General features: G+C 44.1%; 1 protein-coding gene across 1 annotated transcript in view; it reads right to left on the bottom strand.

Moving 5' to 3' along the window:
• Nucleotides 1–686, bottom strand: part of LOC145359531 (protogenin-like) — a 122,509-nt gene extending 121,823 nt beyond the window's left edge. The window contains exon 1 of the mRNA XM_080214163.1: nt 620–686. Coding sequence (XP_080070289.1) covers nt 620–686 — 67 coding nt within the window. The remainder of the gene's footprint in view (nt 1–619) is intronic.
• Nucleotides 687–25,526: the final 24,840 nt, after the last annotated feature.

Below are 25,526 nucleotides of genomic sequence, written 5' to 3'. Positions count from 1 at the left end.
CTCCTCCAGACCCCCTGCTCACCTCCCTCCTCCTCCTCCTCCAGACCCCCCGCTCACCTCCCTCCTCCTCCAGACCCCCCACTCACCTTCATCCTGCAGCCCCCATTACTTCCATCCTCCTCCTCCAGACCTCTCACCTTCCTCCTGCAGCCCCCATTACCTCCATCCTCCTCCTCCAGCCCCCCCCTCTCCACCACCTTCCTTCTCTCTCCCCCACCTCCTTTATACCCCTCCCCCTCTCTCCCTCACCTCCATTCTCCTTTCCCCCCCATCTCTCCCTCGCCTCCCTTCCCCTTTCCCTCTCACCTCCTTTCTGCTCCCTCCCTTTCCCTAACCTCCCTTCTCCTCCCCCCTCCCTCAGCAAACCATTCCCCCCCCCACCCCCACCCCCACCCCAATAACAAACCGCTGTCCTCATGCCCTCAGCCCCCTTGCCCACTCCCTGTGTGTTTTAGTAGAGAGCCGAGGGTAGTGGCCCGGGCCACAATGGAGAAGCCGGACACAGGAAGGGGGGGGGGGGGGGGGAAGGGATGGACACTGGTCACTCCGGACATCAAAGCTCCTCTTCATCCAAAACATCAGCAGCAACAAGAATAAAGCGACCCAAATCACTGCTCACCTGAAATTGGAAGCAGCAGCGCTACCAGTGCAGTCCCACCACAAGTTCTCCTTTGGAAAGTCGCCATTTAATCCACAGTTTCTTTTCTCATGCTAGAAGCCCTGAAACTCTTTCCCTTTCTTTCCCCTCTCTCCTCCAGTCTCTGCTCTGCCGCAGCTCCGGCGCCTCCGCCTCACTCACTCTGCTCGCACTCTTTGGCGGCCGCGCGCGCGCACAATACACGCGCGGCGACGCTCCGACCAGCCGCAGCACCGGAGCCGGCGGCTCCATCCGCGAGAAGGAGGGGGGCGGGGCATCCACACTACTTTCTTTTGCCGGCAGCCAAAGGAGCAGCCGGATCATCAGAGGACGGGAGCAACAACCACCTGGGCAGGAGTGGGTTAAAAAAACTACCTGGGCAGGAGTGGGTAAAAAACTACCTGGGCAGGAGTGGGTTAAAAAAACTACCTGGGCAGGAGTGGGTAAAAAACTACCTGGGCAGGAGTGGGTTAAAAAAACTACCTGGGCTGGAGTGGGTAAAAAACTACCTGGGCAGGAGTGGGTTAAAAAAACTACCTGGGCTGGAGTGGGTAAAAAACTACCTGGGCAGGAGTGGGTTAAAAACTACCTGGGCAGGAGTGGGTAAAACACTACCTGGGCAGGAGTGGGTAAAAAACTACCTGGGAAGGAGTGGGTTAAAAACTATCTGGGCAGGAGTGGGTTAAAAAAACTACCTGGGCAGGAGTGGGTAAAAAACTACCTGGGCAGGAGTGGGTAAAAAACTACCTGGGCAGGAGTGGGTTAAAAACTACCTGGGCAGGAGTGGGTAAAAAACTACCTGGGCAGGAGTGGGTAAAAAACTACCTGGGAAGGAGTGGGTTAAAAACTATCTGGGCAGGAGTGGGTTAAAAAAACTACCTGGGCAGGAATGGGTAAAACACTACCCGGGCAGGAGTGGGTAAAAAACTACCTGGGCAGGAGTGGGTAAAAAACTACCTGGGCAGGAGTGGGTAAAACACTACCCGGGCAGGAGTGGGTAAAAAACTACCTGGGCAGGTGTGGGTAAAAAACTACCTGGGCAGGTGTGGGTAAAACACTACCTGGGCAGGAGTGGGTAAAACACTACCTGGGCAGGAGTGGGTAAAACACTACCTGGGCAGGAGTGGGTAAAACACTACCTGGGCAGGAGTGGGTAAAACACTACCTGGGCAGGAGTGGGTAAAACACTACCTGGGCAGGAGTGGGTTAAAAACTACCTGGGCAGGAATGGGTTAAAAATTACCTGTGCAGGAGTGCGTAAAAAATTACCTGGGCAGGAGTGGGTAAAACACTACCTGGGCAGGAGTGGGTTAAAAATTACCTGGGCAGGAGTGGGTTAAAAACACTACCTGGGCAGGAGTGGGTTAAAACTACCTGGGCAGGAGTGGCTTAAAAAACAACCTGGGCAGGAGTGGGTTAAAACCTACCTGGGCAGGAGTGGGTTAAAAAACTACCTGGACAGGAGTGGGTTAAAAAACTACCTGGGTAGGAGTGGGTTAAAAAACTGCCTGGGCAGGAGTGGGTTAAAAAACTACCTGGACATGCGTGTGTTAAAAAACTACCTGGGCAGGAGTGGATTAAAAAACTACCTGGACAGGAGTGGGTTAAAAAACTACCTGGGTAGGAGTGGGTTAAAAAACTACCTGGGCAGGAGTGGGTTAAAAAACTACCTGGGCAGGAGTGGGTTAAAAAACTACCTGGGCAGGGATGAGATACCTGGAGACAAAATGCTGGAAAATCTCAGCAGGTCTGGCACCATCTGTAAAGAGAGAAAAGGGCTGACATTTCAAGTCCAGACGACCCTTTGTCAAAGCTAGAGATACCAGGGTTTTAAGGACAGCAGCAATAGGGGCAAATCTGTGGGCAGGAGTGAGTTACAAGGATTTTAAGGGCCACAGGAATAGGGGGGGTCAGTAATACCGAGGAATGACTGAATAATCGGGGGTGGAGGGCCATTTGTCCTCTTAGGCAATCCTTCATAAGCATAGAATCCCTAAAGTACAGAAGGAGGCCATTCAGCCCATTGAGTCTGCACCAACAACAATCCCACCCCTGCCTGATCCCCGTAACCCCACATATTTACCCCCACTAGTCTCTCTAACCTCCGCATCCTGGGACACTAAGGAGCAATTCGGCATTGCCAGTGCACCTAACCCACACATCCTTGGACTGTGAGAGGAAACCAGAGCACCCACAGGGAGAATATGCAAACTCCACACAGACAGGGACCCAAGCCAGGAATCGAACCTAGGTCCCTGAAGCAGTGCTAACTACTGTGCAACCATGCCACAATCAAGGATAACTTGTCTCCAAACTAATGAAATGAATCCTCAAGAGACTGATTTTGATTTGATTTAATTTATTATTGTCACATGTACTAACATACAGTGAAAATATTATTTCTTGCGCGTTATACAAAACATACCATTCATAGAGAAGGAAACAAGAAAGTGCAGAATGTAGTGTAATGTCATAGTTAGGGTGTAGAAAAAGATCAACTTAGTGCAAGGTAAGTCCATTCAAAAGTCTGACAGCAGTAGGGAAGAAGCTGTTCTTGAGTCGGTTGATGGAAGAAGGTGGAAGAGAGAATGTCCAGGATGTGGGGGTCTTTAATTATGCTGGCTGCTTTGCCGAGGCAGCGGGAAGTGTAGACAGAGTCAATGGAGCTGGTTTGCATGATGGATTGGATTACGTTCATGACCTTTTGTAGTCCATTGCTGTCTTGGGCAGAGCAGGAGCCATACCAGGCTGTGATACAACCAGAAATAATGCTTTCTATGGTGCATCAACTCTTACAGATATACCAGACATGCCAAATTTCTTTAGTCTTCTGAGAGAGGCATTGGTGGGTTTCTTAACTATAATGCCAGCATGGGGCGACCAGGATAGGTTACTAGTGATCTGGACACCTAAAAACTTGAAGCTCTCGACCCTCTCTACTTCGTCCCCATTGATGTAGACACGGGTATGTTCTCCTTTACATTTCCTGAAGTCGATGGCAATCTCCTTTGTTTTGTTGACATTGAGGGAGAGATTATTGTTGCTGCACCAGTTCATCAGATTCTCTATCTCATTCCTGTACTCTGTCTTGTCATTGTTTGAGATCCGACCCACTACAGTGGTGTGGTCAGCAAACTTGAAAATTGAACTGGAGGGGAATTTGGCCACACCGTCATAGGTGTATAAGGAGTATAGTAGACGACTGCGAACATAGCCTTGTGGGGCACCAGTGTTGAGGATGATTGTGGAGGAGGTGTTGTTGCCTATCCTTACTGATTGTGGTCTGTGAGTTAGGAATGGAAAGTGGTTCATATTGTCCGAGGCCTGGTTGTGGATTTTGATAACCGGAGAGGGGCAGTGCTGTGTGGTGGGGGCAGGTTGGTGGAGGACCTTAGTCTTACAGATGTTTAGTGTGAGGTCCAAGCTCTTGTACACCTCAGTGAAGATGTTGACAATGGCTTGAAGCTCAGCCTCTGATTGTGTGCAGATGCAAGCATCATCTGCATTCTGCAATTCAATGACAGACGATGGGACACCCTTGGATCTAGTCTGCAGGTGGTGGCGGTTGAACAGATTCCCATTTATTCTGTAGTTTAGCTCCACGGCAGCAGAAAGCTTGCTGAGGGTGAGATGTGTTGCAGTAAGGAAGATCAAGAAGAGCTTTGGTGTGGTGACACAGCCTTGCTTGACCCCAGTCCAGCAAGACATGGGCATAATCATGAGTAATTGAAAGGGATCAGAGGACATCAGCAATGGGGGCAACAATGCATGTTGCTATGAATGATGGGGATCAATGAGCTGCAGTGGGTATGAATGAATAACAGTGATTAGAGGCCTGTACTGATATAGGAATGAGTGAACCACAGCGATTCCAGGGCAACAATAATAGGGCCAGCGATGCATGAGCATAAGTTAAGTACAAGGATTGTAGGTAAGAGTAACAGGGCCAGAAATGCATGGGCATCAGCAAGTACCTGCAGACGATTAGCAAAGAGACACTAAGGTTTCTATGAGAGGGCATGGAGGACTGCATCAAAGAAGGAGTGGGGCTTGGAGGATGAGGGTAACATGGGCTGCTTACCTTCTGACCAACAGCAGGATCAAAGCTTAGGTGCAGCATGGCAAACAGTAAGAGGATTTCAGGGCAGCAATCAAGTTAGTCTTGAGCAGGGTCTGTTAACCTGAGAGCCACCAGGCATTGAGTGTAACTGACTAGACTGCCCCTCTGATGGTTCACTGATTAATGTTTGGTGTGATACTGGGACATAGATTCCAAGAAGTTTCAATTCTACCTTCTGTGATCAGTGCATACGGCAGGGCTGAAAGTATCTCATAAAGATCACTGAAGATGTTCTAATTGAATTGGTGAGACTACCTTTTTTCCTCCACTTGGGGCAGATTTTAAAGCTTAAGAGTAAAATTGGGTTTGCTCATTTATTATATTCATGACACTCTAAAAGCAGTAATGTTGCCAACTCTTGTTCGGCCCAATTAAACTACGCCCAGGTTCAGCTCAGAGACTGTACTGATTTAACTGCTGGCAGCCGGTAGTGGGTGGTGTAATTAACCCTGATGTCCCTTCTGAAGAGGGGAGAAACAAGCAACATTACTAGTGATTAAAATAAAATGCACATGGCAGGTTAGGAACAGGTGAAGTAGGAACACCTTTCGGGGAAGTGGTGGCACACTGATATCATCACTGGACTAGTAATCCAAAAATGCAGGGTAATGCTCCAGGGACCTGGGTTTGAATCCCACCAAAGCATGATGGTGAAATTTGAATTCAATAAAAATCTGGAATTCAAAGTCTAATAATGATTGGCATAAGTGTCTACCTCCGCCATCAAACTGAGCAGTGAATTCCAGACACCCACTACCTGCTGCATAAAAGAAGTTCTTCCTCTACACTTTCTGCCACTTATCTTGAATTTATGTCCCCTGGTTCTGGCATTCTAGAGGAAACAATTTTATCCTGTTTGCTCTATCTCTTCTCCCCATACACATTTTGTATACCTCAATCAAGCCACCCACCCCTCAGCCTTCTTTGTTCCAAGAGAAATAACCCCAACTTATCCAATCTCTCCTCGTAGCCACATTGTTCTAGCCCAGAAACACTCTTGTAAACCTCCTGTACACTCTCCCCAGAACAACTATGCCTTTCCTGTAGTACGGTGACCAGAACGCCACACAGTTGTGGCTTCACCGGTTTTTTATACAATTCCAACATTATCTCATTATTCTCATATTCTATATCTCTGCCAGTGAAGGAGAACATTTGATATGCCTTCTTTACAATTTTATCCTGTTCACTCTATCTCTTCTCCCCATACACATTTTGTATACCTCAAGTCACCCACCCCTCAGCCTTCTTTGTTCCAACAGAAATAACCCCAACTTATCCAATCTCTCCTCGTAGCCATACCCTCATCAGGGTGAGTGAGGACTTGTGTCAGATAAGTCCTCACTCACCTGATGAAGGAGCAGCGCTCTGAAAGCTTGTGCTGCCAAATAAACCTGTTGGTCTTTAACCTGGTGTTATGAGACTTCTTACTGTGACTATTGTAGGAATAGGAATTGAACCTCAAGTCTTACAATGCATAAAATTTGTCCTCTTCAGCAACAAGGAAAATTCAGACAAAACTGAGATTTTAGTGAAAAAAAGTCAAACTTTCCAATTGACATTCAAAATTATAATAGAGGCCAGTAACTTCCCCAGAGTGACAACCTGTGATGGATTCCCTCTGTGTAGTGACTTAGCTGAGCTTAAAATGTAAAGTGCCCGTCTTGCTCAACACTCCTGACTCAGGCCAGATGAGACTAAAAAAGCAAACCTCACCGCGCCCTCCTCCCCCCACTGCACCTCCCCCCCCCCACTCCACTCCACTCCACCCCCCACCACCTCCCCCCACCTCCAGTGTAAGAGGAATGGAGCGAAGGAGGACATGCCTCCTTTTTATGGCACTTTCTGTTATAAAGCAGGTGAGTTTAAAAGTCCCATTGAAAGGGAGAAGGTCAGCTTTTAAGCTAAGTGGGGGAGTGGGGGTTTGGACATCGGTCGCCGGATCGTGATTTGGGCATGGGAGCATGTTGTGGGTGGGATGTTCCAGATATCAGAGTGTGTGGGGGGTGGAGGGGTTCAGATGTTAGGGGTGGAGATTTTGGTCATCAATGGGTTGGGGGATTCAGATGCCAGATGGGTGGGGCTGGCTTTGGGGGCAGGTTGGGTTGGATTGAGTGGGTTGGGTCGGGGGATCGGTTGGATCATGGAGTTCAATCGGGTTGGAGGGGTCAAGTTGGAATGGGGCTGAGTGAGGGGGGTTTGAGGGGGTATCAGGTCAGAGCCAGGTGGGGTCGGGAGAGCGTGGTTGGGCCAGTGTAAGGTTAGGTTGAGGAGGGCTGGGGATAAGGAATACTGGGAGTGTCCCCTTGGCAGTTAGGAGTGAGGGTGGTGTCCCATGTGGGGCTTGGTCCGGGTGTTTAAAATACTCTAAAGTTAGAAGTGCTTTTTCACCTTTTAACTCTTCCAGAGAAACTTTGAGTATAAAACTATCAGAATCATCCAAAGTTAGCAATTTAAATCACTTTGTGGGATGATTCCCAGCCCAGCACAATTGCCCAGTGGGAATGTTCGTGTTTCTGAACAATTGCTGGTAAACCCTTATGTGGGAACTTCTAACAGGGATTTCCCAGCACATCTTTGGGGTACGCCCCAAATCCAACACAGGGCAGCCAGGAAGTTATGGCCCATAGATTTAAACACTAAATCAATTCTACAAAGCAAACCAGCCAAACAGCCATATGCATATTTTGTAGTCAGTAATTAAGGCTATTTATAAGCAGTGAGGATTGTGCAGATCTCCCAATGCAGCATCCCAACAACTCCACAGCAGCCTCAGATACTCCTGCTGCTCTTTGTAACCTTTCCTTATCACGAGCAAGTCTCCAAGCTGCCAGTGGAGCTTCATACATCATTTAGAGGGCCCGTAATAGGTCAAAAGCCCTGTGGAAGAATGCATTTTGCTCAAGATAGGAGGATTCTGTCAAAGGGTTCAGGTTACATCACTGCAAAATCAGCCTGATTGGCCCTCTCTCAAATTCCTGTGCAAGCTCAACCCTCAGACAGGGGGATATTGAAACTCTCTTAACAACTGAGCCCCAATGTTGCTTCAGCCACCCCATCTCCTCAGGTGTTTAAACCAATCCTTCCTTGTGGGGCTCTCAGACAAGTTCTCATACATATAAATCCAATTAATAGTAAGGGAACTGGATCTAAATGATGACCATCCAATTGTTCTTGTCTGAGATAAAAAAGTTCACACTTTTAGGTTGAACATACAAAAGATTGCAGTGAATAGAAGTTACTTCCCATCCAAGGAAAAGTGTGGCTAATCAATTCAAGGTAACAACTTAATTTGCTATTTTAACCTAAGCTACAGGCTGATCTTTAAGTAGGTTAAACAGATTTTACTAGACAGATTTTATTAGCTTATAAAGTCAAACTCATTTCTTTCGACGTTCCTTAGGTAAATAAGTTAGATACGATTCTCAATTTTACAGCACTTCCCTGTAACAAATTTGTGGCCAGCTCCCTCTCACTTATCCAAGTCGTTTATTTAAAACAAAGCAGGCAGATTATAATGGAACGTAAACTCAAAATGCTGGATACACACAGTCAGCATCTGCAGAGAGAACAAACACATTTACTGCAGCAGACGCACGGCCCTTCATCATCCCTGATCAGGTTTCTTCACAGATGCTGATTGGTTTGCTGTGTGTTTTATATTGGGTTTTCAACATGTAATAGCCCAGTGTGACCTGATGGGCCCGATTTTAGCACCAAGTTGCATCCATTTACGGGTGCGAAAACTTGGTAAATTCTGACATGAGGTGAGTAGCGCGATCCGCGACCGCCTCCGCAGCCGATCCCCCTTTACCAATGGCTGAAAATGGCAGCAAACGGGACCGTGCCCAAAATGGGTGCAATGGCAATTTAAATGTATTTGCATGCATTTAAATAGACTAAATGGGCCGCACGCCCAACTTAACCGGCACTTCCCCCTTTACCACCCCGCTCACCCGTCCGGATTCGGTACAAAGCAGACATGGTCCGCAAAGGTCCGATTTGGGCGCTCCAGCTTCTGAGGAGGAAAGTTCAGAGCTTCCGGTGGCTCTCTGACTCAGATCGGTGGTGATCGTCTCTGACTCAGAGACGGGTGAGATGGCTCTCCGGTGGGGGAAAGGGAGACAGGTCAGATGACTCTGTGATGGGGGAGGCAGGGGGCAGGAGGATGCACTGCCACTCTGCATGTGATTGTTGGGAGGGGGAGGAGGGTCTGCTGCCACTCTGTGTAAGATCGGTGGGGGAGGGGGGTGCAGAGAGGCGCAGGGGCCGTGATCAGTCTGGGTAGCAGGGGGTGGGGGAATAAGGGGGTCAGTAATGTTGTGGGAGTGGGGCATTGTCTGTGGGGGCTGAGGGGGGGAGGTATTATTCGGCCCAGAAGCGATGTGGCAGGGGAACGCTTTTCTACTTTTTTATTGCGCATGTGCAGTTGGAGATTCCGATCGGAGCTGCAGTGTTTCGGGTGCGATAAACCCCGCCCATAGGCTTATGCAGCACAATTCAGAATCACTGCTATTTTTCAAGCTGAGTGCATATGGGGACATTGGAGAATGGGTCCAAAAGTTGGATCTGAAACACTCCCAGAGTCAAATCCGCCCAGCACTTAGAATCATAATGGTAAAATAGGTTCCAATGTGACAAACAGTTAACTAAAGAGTTTATTGATAATAAGAACGATATACAAAAGAGGGTTCAACAGCACAACTAACTACTCCTAACAATGTCCTGACTCCAACTGAAGCCTCCCCCAAGTCCCAGGACTGCTTGTCCCAGCTCCCGACTGGTCCAGGTTAACACACTCATGCTCCATTGGCTCCAGCCCATTCACCTGGGCTGTGAAGTATCGTCCCTTAAAGGGGTCACGCTACTGCACAACAGGTCCAGATTTGTTGCTTTTTTATCAGCTTCTGTTGAAACTGGATTGATCCACCAGTTTCTGGTGCAGCAACTTATAGCCTCCCGATCTGTTTAAGTTTTTAGTTTATTTATAAGTGTCACAAGTAGGCTCACATTAACGCTGCAATGAAATTATTGGGAAAATCCCCCAGCCGCCACACTCCAGTGCTCGTTCGGGTACATAGGAGCTAGAAGGTAGTTGTTGTCCACACAAACTAATGTCGTGCAATCTGCTTTCTCCTTTCTCCCCAATCTCTTAACTAATCTCCCCACCACCTCTTAAAAACGGAGACTCACACTGAGGTAATTTAAAGGCCGCAAATAGTTGGCTGGCACATTGTCAAAATTATCATTCTTCAGCTGTGACCTTAGATAACAGCGTCAGCAATCCGAGCAGAGGAGACATTACAGGTGAATCTGATGCTGTCTGTACTTAGAAGTGTGTGCTTCCCAGGCTGTATCACTGGACAACAATCAGGGAAGCCTTGGCTGCTTTTTCTCCTCTTGTGAGGTTAATTTATAAGATTTCTACTTTATTGCCTGGCTGGAGATCAGGTACCTCAGCAAAAAACAAAAATAAACCTGACACCTTCCTGAATATGAACCCTTTTCTTTTTTTAGTCATACCCTTCAAATTCTGTATTATTTTTGCAAATTTGTTCTTACAAACATGTGGTGAACTATTTTGTAAGGAGGTACATTGCCATTAATATCTACCTAGATTGTTTTTGATATCACTTACTAATATGGAATCTCTACAGTGCAGAAGGAGGCCATTTGGCCCATCAAGGCAGCACCAACAACAATTCTACCTGGGCCCTATCCCCATAACCCCATGTATTTACCCTGCTAGTCCCCCTGACACTAAGGGTCAATTCAACATGGCCAGTCCACTTAACCTGCACATCTTTAGTCTGCAGGAGGAAACTGGAGCATCTGGAAGAAACCCACGCAGACAGGGGGAAAACATCTGCAGAATAAAGTCAACCACATTGCTGTGGATCTGGAGTCACATGTAGGCCAGACCAGGTAAGGATGGCAGATTTCTTTCCCTAAAGGACACTAGTGAACCAGATGGGTTTTTACAACAATGGACATGAGTTTTGTGGTCATCTTTAGACTTTTAATTCCAGATATTTATCGAGTTCAAATTTACCATCTGCCATAGTGGGATTCGAACCCGGCCCCCAGAGCATTACGCTGGGTGTCTGGATTACTAGTCCAGATTCCAGCGACATTACCACTACATTACTGCCTCCTTAATATGTCGGAATAAAATGGCATCCTTTATGTATATTCCAGTCTCTATCGGTCACAGAAGGCCGCACCCATACTGGTGGATACCACTAGCTCCTTTAAGGGACACCCAGGTGCAAACGTGGCCATGGAGTAGAGGCAGGCAATCGGCTGAATGAACCCCAGACAACAGTGTTCTAGTGTTTCACTGTGTGATCCAGTATCCTATTTGTTTTGTAGAATGCTAATCTTAGATTTGAAAGAAGCATTCAAAATCATGAAGGGCCTGGACAGAGAACCTAGGAAAATACTGTTCACAACTTTTCACTGTATATTAGTACTATAATAAATCAAATCAAATCTAATCAAACAGCGTAACAAGAGGGCACAGATTGACAAAATTGACACTTGATCAGTTGGACCAGTGGGCTGATGAATAGCAGATGGAGTTTAATTTAGATAAATGTGAGGTGATGCATTTTGGTAGATCAAACCAGGGCAGTACTCACTCAGTTAATGGTAGGGTGTTAGGGGAGAGTTATAGAATAAAGAGATCTAGCAACGCATGTTCGTAGCTTCTTGAAAGTGGAGTCACAAGTGGACAGGCTGGTGAAGAAGGCATTTGGCATGCTTGGTTTCATTGATCAGAACATTGAATACAGGAGTTGGAATGGCTTGTTGAAGTTGTATAAGACATTGGTAAGGCCACACTTGGAATACTGTGTACAGTCCTGGTCACCCTAATATAGAAAGGATATTATTACACTAGAAAGAGTGCAAAAAAGATTTGTTAGGATGCCCCTGGGTCTTGATAGTTTGAGTTATAAGGAGAGGCTGGATAGACTGGGAATTTTTTCCCAGGAGTGTAAGGGGCTTAGGAGTGATCTTATAATAATGAGCTGCAAAGATAAGATAGATAGTCCCAAAGGTAGGGGATTCTAAAACTAGAGAGCATAGGTTTAAGGTGAGGGGGGAAAGATACAAAAGGGTCCAGAGGGGCAGTTTTTTCACATGGAGGGTGGTGAGTGTCTGGAACAAGTTGCCAGAGATGGTAGTATAGGCAGGTCCAATTCTGTCTTTTAAAAAGCGTTTAGACAGTTACATGGGTAAGATGGGTATAGAGGGAAATGGGCCAAACGCGGGCAATTGGGACTACTTCTGTGGGAAAAACTGGGCAGCATGGACAAGTTGGGCCAAAGGGCCTATTTCTATGCTGTAACCTCTATATGACACGAGAGAAATGTTTTCACGTGGCAAGTGATGAGAGTGTAGTGGAGGTAGGTTCGATCGAGATATTCAAGGGGAAATTGGATTATTATCTGAAAAGGAGAATGTGCTGGGTCATGGGGAAAAACTGGAGAAATACCACCAGGTGTATTGCTCATTGGGAGAGCTAGCACAGGCATGATGGGCCAGATGGCCTTCTTCTGCGCTGTACTAATTCTCTGATTTTGCAATGGTATACTAAGCACTGGGTCCTTTAATACTTTGGTTCAAAATTATATTGAAACAAAACCAAATTCTGGATATTCGTCAAAGGACATGAAGTTACTGATCATCCCCACAACCACCCCCCCACCCAAAAGAGGTAATTTTCTCTTTAGAAGACTATCCAAAGTATCATACTGTTGGTCTGCATTACACAATTCCACTCATGTTTCTTTACATAAATTACAAAAAAAAATTAAAGGCATCAAAACCATCAGGAGTATTGAGGCCAAAACATAAATTGGGAAACAAACAGACTTTACAACCTATGTTAGGGCTGGATATGCAAGTTTCCTCATCATGGTTGGTGCCTTTTTGGAATAATCTAAATAATTATCCTTACTTTTAGTTTGTAAATATAGTCATTTTATAGCTTTTCTGTGAGGGTAAGACATTCTGAGACTTGTGAAAATCAGTGTCATTGTTAAAATGTTTGTGGACTGTCCATATCAATCCCCACCTCAGACACCAATCAGGACACAATTTGTATTGAGGAATTTCTGACTTGCTTGCCAGAAATTCCAGATGACACTGACTTCTTTCATGAAAAAAGGATTTCAATTCTTGACCAGCTGTGTAAAGAATCTGTTCTATAATTGTTGTATTATCTGTGAATATCTGTATAGAGCTAGGAACTAATTAGCTAGGAACTAATTGCTAGATATGTGTTCCAGGGGGCCACATTTCATAAGAGACCTGTGCAAAGTAAAATTGAACCAGTTCCATACGGCCCTTCAATTGTACCAGACAGCATGGCAAAATTAAACATGAGTTTCTGATCTTTGCAAGCCTAAAGTATGATTATTAACAATATCTGGGAGCTGAAAGAGAACAAGAATACATAGCAGATTCAGAGATTGAATTTTCAAGTGGCAGTCTCTATGGCACCCAGTTGCCCACTTATTCTTCCAGTCAGAATGCCAGTCTTCCATTTGCTACCTCGATGAACAATATTGATGTAAAATCCAGGATCGTGAAACAGCGGGCAACCAATAATCATAGAATCCCTACAGTGCAGAAGGAGACCATTCAACCCATTGAGCTTACACCTACAACATTCCCACGTAAGCCCTATCCCCGTAACCTCACATATTTATATCAAGCCTATTCTGATTTCTGTCCTTTGAAATGTACATATTAAGTGACGGTCACAAAAAGCAGGGATAGATCTCCACATTGCATCTAAGAATTAAGTTGTCATTGAGAATTGGCCAATTGCTGCTTAGAATGGAGCAGTCCTGGTCCCACCCAAAGAAGCATGCTTAAAGGACCATTGAGTAATAACTGGAATCCAAACCCATTAACTTACAGTTTGGAGAAAAAGTGGTCAAGAGGTTGTGGAACGAAAAGTTCCCGGTCGTGATCTTCAGATTGGCTTTAAATTGCCCCATAGTGTCAGGGGGAGTAGCAGGGTAAATACTTGGGGTAACAGTGATAGGGCCTGGCTGGGATTGTAGTCATTGCAGCCTCAATGGGCTGAATGGCCTCCTTCTGCACTGTAGGAATTCTGAGTTATTCTATGATTCTCTGAGGTGTAACATAGTTTTTAATAGCATGCCTCATTCAAAATTACTGCTAAACACTCTCTCTGGCCTTGAAAAAGTTAATTTATCTACACAGAATTTCAATTTCTTGATTATAGTTAAAATAAAATTCCACTATTTTTACACAATTGTTTTAAAAAGTTGTTTACCTTTATTTTAGCTTTTATCTTACTTCAATGATAATCATTATTTTGCTGAGGTACCTGTCACAAAGATCACTAGATCCTTGCGGGAACTTCCTTTGAGATCAGGAGCGAGCACCGTTGCCTCACTGCTGACTACACAATCCAGATCATTCTGCCCTTTGCCAAGCTGCTATGAAACATTAGGATTCTCACACATATGACCTCTCTGCGTGAGATTACCAATTTGATTTAAATTTGTTGCATGGATGAGCCACAGAGTTGGAAAGAGGAAAAGGACTTCCAAAATTTCATCTGGGAGGGATCTGAACCCAGTTTGTGGAGGTGAAAGGTCAGAGTGTTAACCCCCACCCCCCACTGTATCATCCATTCATTACCTCTTGGCTACTTTTCAAATCATCCCTTGCTTTGGCACAGGGTTTGTGAATTCACTTTGGCACACAGCAAGGTGGTGTTGCAGATAACAACTGTTACAGAAATGTCAGGGCGAAATTAAACTCTTTAAATCCAGGCTTTTGTTACTGGATGAGTAAAGTAGTGTCCTGGTGACCAGAACTAATTTCCACGTCAGTAAACTCTCACGCCCACCCACGGGAAAATTCCACTGGAAACGTTTCCACAGACACAGGTTCTAATCACTCCCCTGCCACGCCACTTAATCAATCTTCCTCAAAGTTGATTAAGCAATTCAACTGCAAACAGAGGAAACCACCTTGCAAGAGTTCCAGGATTTTTAATTAACATTTGATAACAGCCAACAATGAAAACCTACAGCAGCTGGACAGCAATGTACCAAGATTTAACAGAGAAGCTTTAAGGCTTGGTGTATGCCCTTATGCAACCGTACACACCACTGTTCCCTGGCTCCTTCAAGAGGCAGGTGGTTGAAGAGGAATAAATGTTATTCTATCGTGGATAGATTCTAGCAAGCCCCACACTGCCCACCCCTGCACCCCACCCCACCCCACTCCACTCCACTCCACCAATTGAGAATTGTACATTTATTGTCTGCACTCAAGTGGAGTAGAATGTGGTTCACTACTGAATTAGAACAGAAGAAGGGAGAGAGAGAGAGAAAAAGTCAGTGAGGACAGCTGTCCTTTGCGGGGATTCTGTCTTAGGTGAACTGCAATCTTAAAACATCTCAATACATTTAAATAATTATGCCTGGTTATAGTTAATTTGGTGGGAAGATTTTTGAATGAATTCCCTGAAAAATATTTTGTATGCAGTTTGCCATGTTTAAGGTTCAAACCTCTACAACAAAGCAAACTTAAATTCCAAACCTGTCACATCATATTTGACATGAGTTTTACAGTGCCCCAGTCATATACAATATTGATATTTTTACAAATTCTAAATATTGCAGCAAGGTATATTGTTAAATTTGGGGCGCAGATAGTTTAACACTGGACTGATAAATAAATGTGAATTATTTCACATCATTAGTTAATGATAGCTTTCAATTAACCCATCATTCCACCATCAGTTTTACATGTCATATAAAAAGGTGAGATAAGCTTGCACCAAACATAATTTTAATATCAACATATGTTTGAGTGGTTTAGATATCTGCAAAAGGTGCAGTGTTATCAATAGTGACAAAGGAAACCACAATTGGACAGAGAGCCCCAGGAAAGATGGGGTAATTAAAATGTTTTGTCCACTAGTAATAGATTTAGACTTTGTAGCATGAAGCAATTGGGAAACAGACACTTTGCAATGTGATATCCTTGAGGTAAAAGTGATGATTCTATTTCTAGAGAAACCGTCTGAGGTTTGAACGGTCTTATACTTCAGCATGTTTGTCTAATTCTGTCTTTACAATCAGCTTCTTGCATCTTAACAATTCTTCATTTAAAGTCACAAAGTAGTGCTCACTTCAGAGAAACACAGAATTGGACATTTTTAGTGTGTGGGATGAGACTGTTTACGTTGTTAATCTAACTACAGAGAACAACAAATGCAGCACTCGCCGGACAGGATTAGTTCAAATTAATATATTCTCATGAAGCCATACATCAAAAACTAACCTCATATGATTGCAGCACAATCTTTTTGTGATTATATCAAACATTTTTATTAATTATGAAGCTTATTTATTAGTGTCACAGGTAGGCTTACTTTAACACTGCAATGAAGTTACTGTGAAAATCCCCTAGCCGCCACACTCTGGCACCTGTTCAAATCAATGCACCTAACCAGCATGAATTTCAGACTGGGAGGAAACCCACGCAGACACGAGGAGAATGTACAAACTCTGCACAGACAGTGATCCAAGCCGGGAATTGAACCTGGGTCCCTGAAGCTGTGTGGCAGCAGTGCTAACCACTGTGCCACCATGCTGCCCATTTGGCTACAATGGTGAGTCCAAGAGCTACCAGAAGACTAACCAGCTAATAAAGCTGCAATAATGTAATATCAAGGCTTGATAGAGCTCACTGATCATGAAAAGGTACAGTTTATGTTCCAAAACATCTACTCATTCTCATTTGTAACTTTGGCCCAGCGTGGCTGGAATGTAAAACCATGCCTTCTGGATCAGACCCAAGCAGTAACTATGTTGCAACCAGTATTTGAAATAGCTATGCTAAATCACATGTAAAATAATTCTTTTCCATAACCATTTTATTTCATAAGTAGTGCAATCATATATAATATTGCTGCCTGACTGAGCAATTGAATTGGTAGAGATTGATGATTTCCCTATAGGTGTTTTTACTATCACAAGGGACACATGTCATGCCAGAGGATCATTGGAGGGTTGGAAGGTTGGGGGGATGGTGTGAGGGAGGTAAGAGGAGCAGATATTTTACCCAGTAGAAGAAGAATGTGAGATGAATGATCTCCTAATAAAAAAAATCCTAACAGTCAGGACATGCACTGAGAGTTAGTCTAGGATTTTCTTGACCCCATGAGGTGGGATCCATTGTGGCTGATGTGATGGACCAGCCCTTAACCTATTGAGTTTCAACAGGACTGGAAGAGCCCAGTTTAAAGGTTTTAAAACTTATTTATTAGTGCCACAGGTAGGCTTACATTAACACTGCAATGAAGTTACTGTGAAAATCCCCCTAGTTGCCACATTCCAGCACCCATTTGGGTACACTGAGGGAGACTTTAGCATGGCCAATGCACCTAACCAGCATGTCTTTTGGACTTGGGAGGAAACCCACACAGACACGGGGAGCATGTGCAGACTCCCCACAGACAGTGACCCAAGTCAGGAATCGAATCCAGGTGCCTGCCAGTGTGAGGCAGCAGTGCCAACCACTGAGCTACCAGGTCACAAAGAAAGATTAAGCCAGGAAACCTTGCTCTCTTTGCCTCACTAGCTAATTGGCTGCTACACCAGACTACCTAAAAATGGGGCAAGAATCATTTTAAAATGAAGGAAAGAAAGAAGATGGCTGGAATTTTACTGCCCCACCCACCATGGGAATGTGGGCAAAAGGTGGACCACGGAAAGGTCTGTTGCCCTTGAGCAGGATTTTACAGTTTTGGGATGAACAAGGCTATAAAATCCCACCCAATAATTAATTTTTCCATCTTTTACAGAGACTGAGCATTAACTCTGATGTCTCTGTGGATGAACTGTTGTTGGAGAATCTCACATCCTGTTCCAATAAATACCTCAATCTTCTGGTGCTACTGCTGATGAGTGAGGTTGTCTACCAGACCAAACCAACTCCCATCATCAGAACAGAGAATGCTGGATAAACTCAGCAGGTCTGGCAGCGTCTGTGGAGAGAGAAACTGAGTTAACATTTTGAGTCCATATGACCCTTTGAGAGAACCGGTGGCACAGTGGTTAGAACTGCTGCCTCACAGCTTCAGAGACCCAGGTGCGATTCCAGCCTTGGCTCACCGTGTGTGGGGAGTTTGCACATTCTCCCTGTGTCTGCGTGGGTTTCCTCTAGGTGATCTGGTTTCCTCCCACAGTCCAAAGATATGCAGGTTAGGTTGATTGACTATGCTAAATTGATCCTAGTGTTAGGGGGATTAGCAGGGTAAATATGTGGGGTTATGGGAATAGGGCCTGGGTGGGATTGTGGTCAGTGCAGATTCAGTGGGCTGAATGGCCTCTTTCTGCTCTGTATGATTCTATAGCTGATATCTTAGCCAATATCTTGTTGCTCCAATCTATCCCTGTCCTTCTTCTCTGCCCCACCTCCTCCATTCACCGTCACTCCAACTATATCATTAATTTTATTTCTAACCCTCTTCAGTTCTGTTGAAGGATCATATGGACTTGAAACATCAACTCTGTTTTTCTCTCCACAGACACTGCCAGACCTGTTGAGTTTATCCGGCACTTGCTGTTTTGATTTCAGATTTCCAGCATCCGCAGTATTTTGCTTTCAAAAATAACTCCCCCGGATGCTGAAAAATAAGTTTATGTAGCTTTTCCTTTCTGACAGAGTAGGTCACCAGAGAAATAGGTATACCGCAAAACGTACAGCTGTGACTGCAATTTCCATCTTGCTGGAGTTCAGATCTATGGAGGCAACATTCTAAAAGTTCCCATTATGTATCTTCATAATTCTCGGCTGTTACAATCCCAGCTGATGTTATAAATGGATGGCAAGATCCCAGACTGGAACCCTGGCTCAAAAGACCATAACTTTTACATCTTTTAAAATAAAACATAGAAGAACAGGGTCACAACATCGCTAATTAGATTAACAACAAAAAAATCGATTAAACATGAAAAACTGGATTGTGATACAATACTCCTTTTATTCCCACTTAGTTTAACAATTACACACAGATTTTAAGATTAACACCAATTACAAAGTACATCTTAAGCTACAATGATTTCATTGACACACAAAGTCCCTTTTAAGCACACAAAATGACTGTAGTCAAATACACACATTCTGCTCTGAATCCAGAATCCCCCCAGATGATTGTCTTAAACTACAGTGGTCTCATTAATGCACAAATTCCCTTTTAAGCACACATGACGACTGTGGTCAAATTGACGCACTATGCTCTGAATCCAGAATCCCCCCATATGATTCTCACATGAGAGTTTCCAAGCTCCACTCCCAGAAACATGCTTTAATATCTTCTCTCACAATAACACTTTCCCTTAGTGGTTTACATTCTGAAAGTTAGTCCAGGTTTTCCAAATGACACATTTAACAGGTAATCCAGTCCCGATTTTGCACCACTCCTTTAGGTTTTCTTCATGTTTACTGCTGTACAAACAGTTCACAATTGCTTTAATTCTCGATTCCCAGACTGTATTAAAATGACATCCAACTTTTGATTTATCTCTGAAGTCTGCTTTCTCACTCTAAATCTGGTTACTGCAATTGTCTCTTCAACTCAGAACAAGATTCTGTGGTTAAGTTCTGGCCATTTTTGCCAAGATGAGAAAATCAGATTGTGGTTTTTGGTGCCATTCCAGTTTTGATGCCAAAATACCCAGTGGGTCTGACCTTCCTTGTCTTTTTAAACTGTCAATTTGTGTTTGAGTCTGAACAGAACAAAATATCCGACGCTCGAGGTGCAACTTCTGAGGAACCACATAAAATGATAGGCACAAAATGTCTCTGAGTTTTGATGGGACAAAGCCTTGAAATAATTGGATCAAGTTTTCATCCATGTGTCTCTGCAGACTTGCATCTATCAAGAGCAACTGGGACTCACTATCCCTTGCGGATCTCTCTGGGAGGTAGTCTGAGAATGGCATTGGGTTACAATGTTCCTCACATTATCAAAATTACCATAATCTTCTGATATTTTATACCTCAATGCAGGTGGATGAGAAAAGTAGGGAAGATTCTATCACTGCTAATGGAGTAATTGTACACAGGATAGTTACAGCGTTAGAGGATATGAGCTAATCAACATGATCATTGATAAATCCAACCCGAGAAGTACGAAAACAAAACTGGAGGAATTAAGAAATAAAAACAGCAAATGCTGGATAAACTCATCAGGTCTGGCAGCATCTGAAAGAGAAACAGAGTTAATGTTTCGAATCGATATGAAACGTTAACCTCTCCGAGTTCTCCCCAGGTCCTACCCAGGCCCACCCGCCCCGCACTGCCAGGCCTGCTGGCTTCATCCAGCATTTGCTGTTTCTATTTCATATTTCCAGCGTCCGCAGTATTTTGCTTTTACTGGAGAATTAAGTTGCACTCTGTGCTCGCAAGCCAATGTTTCAAAGAACGAGCTAACTTCTACTTCAAATTGGGGAAACAAAATGCGAACACCTTAAAATCTGTCAACCTCAAGGAAGGCAGGTCTCCAAACTGATTGACCCTTTTCTAGATCGAGAGCTTAATTTCCTAGTTACAGAACAGACTGCATTTGTGGGCAGCACAGTGGTTAGCACTGCTGCCTCACAACTCCAGGGACCTGGGTTCAATTCCCAGCTTGAGTCACTGTCTGTGTGGAGTCTGCACACATTCTCCCCATGTCTGCATGGGTTTCCTCTGGGTGCTCTGGTTTCCTCCCACAATCTGAAAGAAGTGCTGGTTAGGTGCATCAGCTATGCTAAAGTCTCCTTAGGTGTACCCAAACAGGCACAGGAGTGTGGCGACTTGGGGATTTTCACTGTAACTTCATTGAAGTGTTAATGTAAACCTACTTGTGACAGTAATAAATAAACTTTTACTCCAATGTTCTTTGAACGTTAGTATCTCAGCCAACACCCAAATGAAGATTTTCCAGTTGGGGGGGTAACAGGAGAACAAGCAGAACTGGGGACCCCAGATTGATCTGTGCTACCCAGGTTAGATCAACACAACCCAGGACCTCCTGGTGTGGATAACCTCATATCACACTGAGTGGTGTATTTGCCCATTAACTCTTGGGGGGAGCTTGATAATTAAACACTTTTTACTGGGATTTCTTCTCATTCCCAATCTTGCATGCTAAAGGAATTTCCGAATTATGTTAAGCTTTCTTGTACACTTTACCCCATCTAAACATATTCAAAATAGGCAACAGACTGATTGGAAATCTTTTGTCCAATTCATTCAGTTCCATGATCTGCTTGCCAATACTGTTTAGAGTAACAGTTGGGTCTTCTGTACAGACTGGAATTCCTACAAGAAACAGTTTCGGGAAAGATCTACCCCTTTACTTCCATACTTTAACAGAAATAGATTCACCTTAAGCTTGTGTACTTTAGCGATTTGAGTGATGAGGTGTCAATATGTGATGGTAAAATCAGCTATTTCTATTTCATTTTAATGCAAAAGGCCCATCTGTGGGACCCCAACCAATGCTTCAAGTGTAATTTAATTGTTCATTTATAATAACCCATTCCTGCTTTAACCATGCGTTTTCTCTGCTAACCTGAATGGATTCCTGGTTTTCACTTGAGTATAGAAGTGTCTTTGTTTCTATTTATAGATCGCCACTTCACTTGGCTTCTTCTGGTTTTGAGTGGCTCCTGCTGGCCACTTCTATTTTTGGACTTAAACTAAAAGTCTATTCATTCTTAATAAAAGCGCATTTGTTCGGTGGCAGATCCATTTTTTTGTCCAGCTGCAGATGTATATCTCGAGGGGCTTTCCACCAAACATTGCACAAGAATAACTGGGCAAAGGCATTTAATGTGTTGATGTGAAGAGGGGGAAAAAACAATGGCTAACAAAATATGCAAATCTGAAGCACGCACTCTCTCAAAATAATACTCAAACACTGGCAATTACCCAAACCAGCATCTGTTTATCCCGGGTATAGAGGGGCCCCCACGCTGATTAAATATTTCAGTCCTGAAGCCACAACAGCTAATCGAGGTGCAGAAGCTGTTGATTAATAGAAACAGAAATTAGCAAAACTATGTTGCGATTTCAATACCAAAGTCTCGCCTTAAAAGAGAAAACAGGTGAAACTTCTTTGCAGGAAGTTATTGTCCCTTCCAGTTAGATTGGAGAATATATCATATCATATAAAGGATTCAGTGAATCTTTTGTACTCCCATCCACCTCCTATATCCGCTTCAGTTAATCTCTTTTGCTAATTAAGTGGATTTATAATGTTATTGTCAGGTTACAGTTTCGAGTATATACACACACACACACCTGTATTAAATAAAATCATCCTGCCCAATTAAAAGAGGTGGTGCCCAGGATTGGGAAATTCAAACCTTGCTCAGATTGGACAGGTCTGAAGGAATATTAATCTAAAAAAATTGAGAATAATTCTAAACTCAGAGAATTTACAGTTTCAAATCCAACCAGGCGCAGGATCTCATAGTTATAGGGTCAGAGAGACTTTACAGAATGGAAATGGGCCCTTCGGCCCAACTTGTCCATGCTGCCCTTTTTTTAACCACTAAGCTCATCCCAACTGACCGTGTTTGGCCCATATCCCTCTATACCCATCCTATCCATGTAACTGTTTAAATGCTTTTTAAAAGACAAAATTGTTCCCGCCTCTGCTACTACCTCTGGCAGCTTGTTTCTCTGTGTGACCGTCTGTGTCAATGCTCATCATTTATGCACACTCTCTCACTTATCTCTCTATTCCAGATTTGCTCGCTCTCTTCTGATTGCATACTACTCTTTTTTGGATCTCCTTCCTCATTTCCTAGTTTTTCTCTTTCTCTTTTGAATGGTATGTGTTTCAGAGAATGGTTACAGCATGCAACAAGGCCATTCAGCCCATCTGAATTGGCAAAGTGCAGCTCCAGTAGACTCAGTGGTCTTTTCCACATGGTCCTGCAAGTGCTTCCCCTTCAGAAAGCCATGATTGAATCTGTCTCCACCACACCCTTGGACATTCCAGATCCAAACCAGTCGCTGCATAAAAACCTATTTCCTCACATCACTATCACTTCTTTTGCCAATCATCTTTTTTTGGTTTTTATTCCAATTCAATCAAATCAAGTCCAACTCAGAGTCTCAACAAGTTGGGACATTCCCGATCCAAGCTGACAAGACAGGGCTCTCACCTCCTGCCTTGGGATTGATCCACATGATCCAAGCTGATTGGAGTAGGTATAGCTCCTCCTCCAAGGCTTGATCTCATTTGTATCTTAGCCAAAAGGCTGAGATGCTGCTTTTAAAAATTGCTTCAAATGAAGCTAAAATGTAACCTAATGCCTTCAACTAAGCACAGCATGTCGACACTACACTTGATCTTAGCCAACAGGCCAAGAAGCCAATCATCGTAAATTGGTATCCTCTGGTTCTCGATCCTACCATCATCAGGAACAGTTCCTCTCTTTCTGTCCTAACTTCTGTTCATTTGAGCATGAGTTCAACTCTCGTCTTAATCTCCGCTCCTTCTCAGACACTCGGCTTCTCCAGTCTGTCCATGGTTTGGTTGGATAATGGGCAATGCAGCATCTTGTGTTTGGAGCCGGATGCTACACGGAAGCAGTAGGTTGTTGTTTTACAAACCGCAGCTCGTGGATGGGAAAAATATCCCACTCAGAGAGGCAGGGATGTAGACAAGGACTTCAGGAACATCAGGAGGGCAGTGGAATGGGAACTCAGAGCAGGGGGTGGTAGAAATGGGAGGATAAAGGGTCACTTGTTTAAAATTTAAGCAATATATTAAAGAAGAGGTCATTGCCCAGTGTTGTGGGGATGGGCTCTAGAAAAGCACCATCCTTTCCAAGTTCGAAAGGCAGGTTCTGGTGGTGGATATGAAATGGCTTTTAAGACATAGTCTGTGCAGCAGAGGGAGCCAGTGCAAGAATTGAGATGGTCTGGAAACAACAGGAGCGGGAGACGCAGGGGAGAGCCAGGGACACACAGGAGAGCGGGGGACACAGGAGGAGAGTCGGAGATGCACTGAAGAGCTGGGGATACAGAGGAGAGGCACAGACACACAGGAGACTGTGACGCAGAGGAGAGTGGAGGACGAAAGTAGAGCGGGTGTTGAAAGTAGAGACAAGTACAAGAGGAGAGCGAGGAATGAGAGGAGAATGGTGGATGAGAGGAGAGCAGGAGATAAAAGGAGAGCTGGGAAGAGAGATCGGGGGAGAAGAGGAGAGTTGGGAGAAGAGGAGAGTGGGAGAGACGAGAAGAGTGGGGATGAAGAGGAGAGCGGAGGACAAGAGGAGATTGGGATATGAGAGGAGAGTGGAGGAGGAGTTCTGGCATGAGAGTGGTCTTCAAACTGTTGGGCAGAACTGTGCGGGGTGGGGAAATTCTAAGCAGGAGGACAATGCTTCTGGAGAATATTCAAAAATGCAAGGAATGCAATTAAAAATAACCAGTGCTACACTGCCATAAGTGGTGAAAGTTTACAATTATATGCCAACACATTTCAATACTTCCCAGGATTACAAAGAGCATCACATGTCGTGATCAGGATTGATTTGATCAGAGCACAATCTACAGTGAAATGGATATTCTGATGTGAAAACCTTCCACAAGATTCAATGGCTTAACATTCAGAGTGTTCACAAACACAAGGCTGAACTAGAGAAAAAATAATCATAATAAGCACAGCTATTCATGAACCAAAAGTTGACAAAAAGTGTGGAAAGACACAAACATTTTAAGATATGTTTAATTCTTCTTCATAAGTCTCTGAAGATTCAGAGGATAATGTGGTTTTGGAACAGTGTTGTGCTGGGGGAGGGGGGTCAGATGGCATATGTATATAGGGGCAATGGAGGATTCAACACAAAATATGGGAGAGAACAATCCTGCAGTCTGATATTACAAAGTTACTGGCAGTGTTGCATTTGTTATGATCCCCGTAAAGACCTAGAATGCTAAAAATGAGAATCACAGTGACTAACAAAAAAATTGCAAAAGATTTTAAAGTTTTTTTTAAAAGACTTTTACTGTAACAAATTCAATCAACATCAACTAAACATTACTTAGTGGGCAACTAATGCACTAAACTACAGAAAAGATTCTTCCACTTCAAGCCCTATTTTCAGGCTCTACGATGCTTTTTGCCAGATATATGGCCCTTTGCAGATTATGTTCATGGCGTCTCCTGTCTTTCCAGCAGGATCCTTTCTCCCTGCCACACCAGGATAAGTCTTCCAGTGTCCTTTTAAAGTGTCTTCATTCAATAATCCAAATACCATCAAACTGATTCCTAGCAGTAAGGTGCCCTCTGATGACCGCTCAGTCCATTCTCTCCAGTGTCCATTCTCACCAGCATTCTGCTTGGTCATTAACACCAGACTCTCCCGCTGGGAATCAGCTTGATGGTATTTGACACAGCAACAGCTGTCTCTCCCTTTCCGATCTCTGTAGGTCTGAGAGTTTGTGACCAGACAGACCAGCAGCCCATGTGTTGGTACGAAAACTGACTCTTGAATATGGGTTTCTTCCTGGGCATCTTTCCACTCAACATCCAAATCACATGGATCTATCTCCAGGCAGCATTGAGTACGCACTCACCTTCCCCCATTCTAGAACATTCTGCTTTACCTTAAATTAAAATGTCCAGTTTATTTACTAGTGTCACAAGTAGGTTTACATTAAGCAGCTAGTATAATTAAGGACCCTACCCTGCCCAGA

The sequence above is a fragment of the Carcharhinus amblyrhynchos genome, chromosome 28, assembly GCF_965287045.1.
Source record: "Carcharhinus amblyrhynchos chromosome 28, sCarAmb.v2.hapA, whole genome shotgun sequence".
In the NCBI taxonomy this organism is placed as follows: Eukaryota; Metazoa; Chordata; class Chondrichthyes; order Carcharhiniformes; family Carcharhinidae; genus Carcharhinus; species Carcharhinus amblyrhynchos.
Note: the sequence above shows the minus strand (reverse complement) of the source record. Positions and strands in the feature narration are given on the sequence as shown.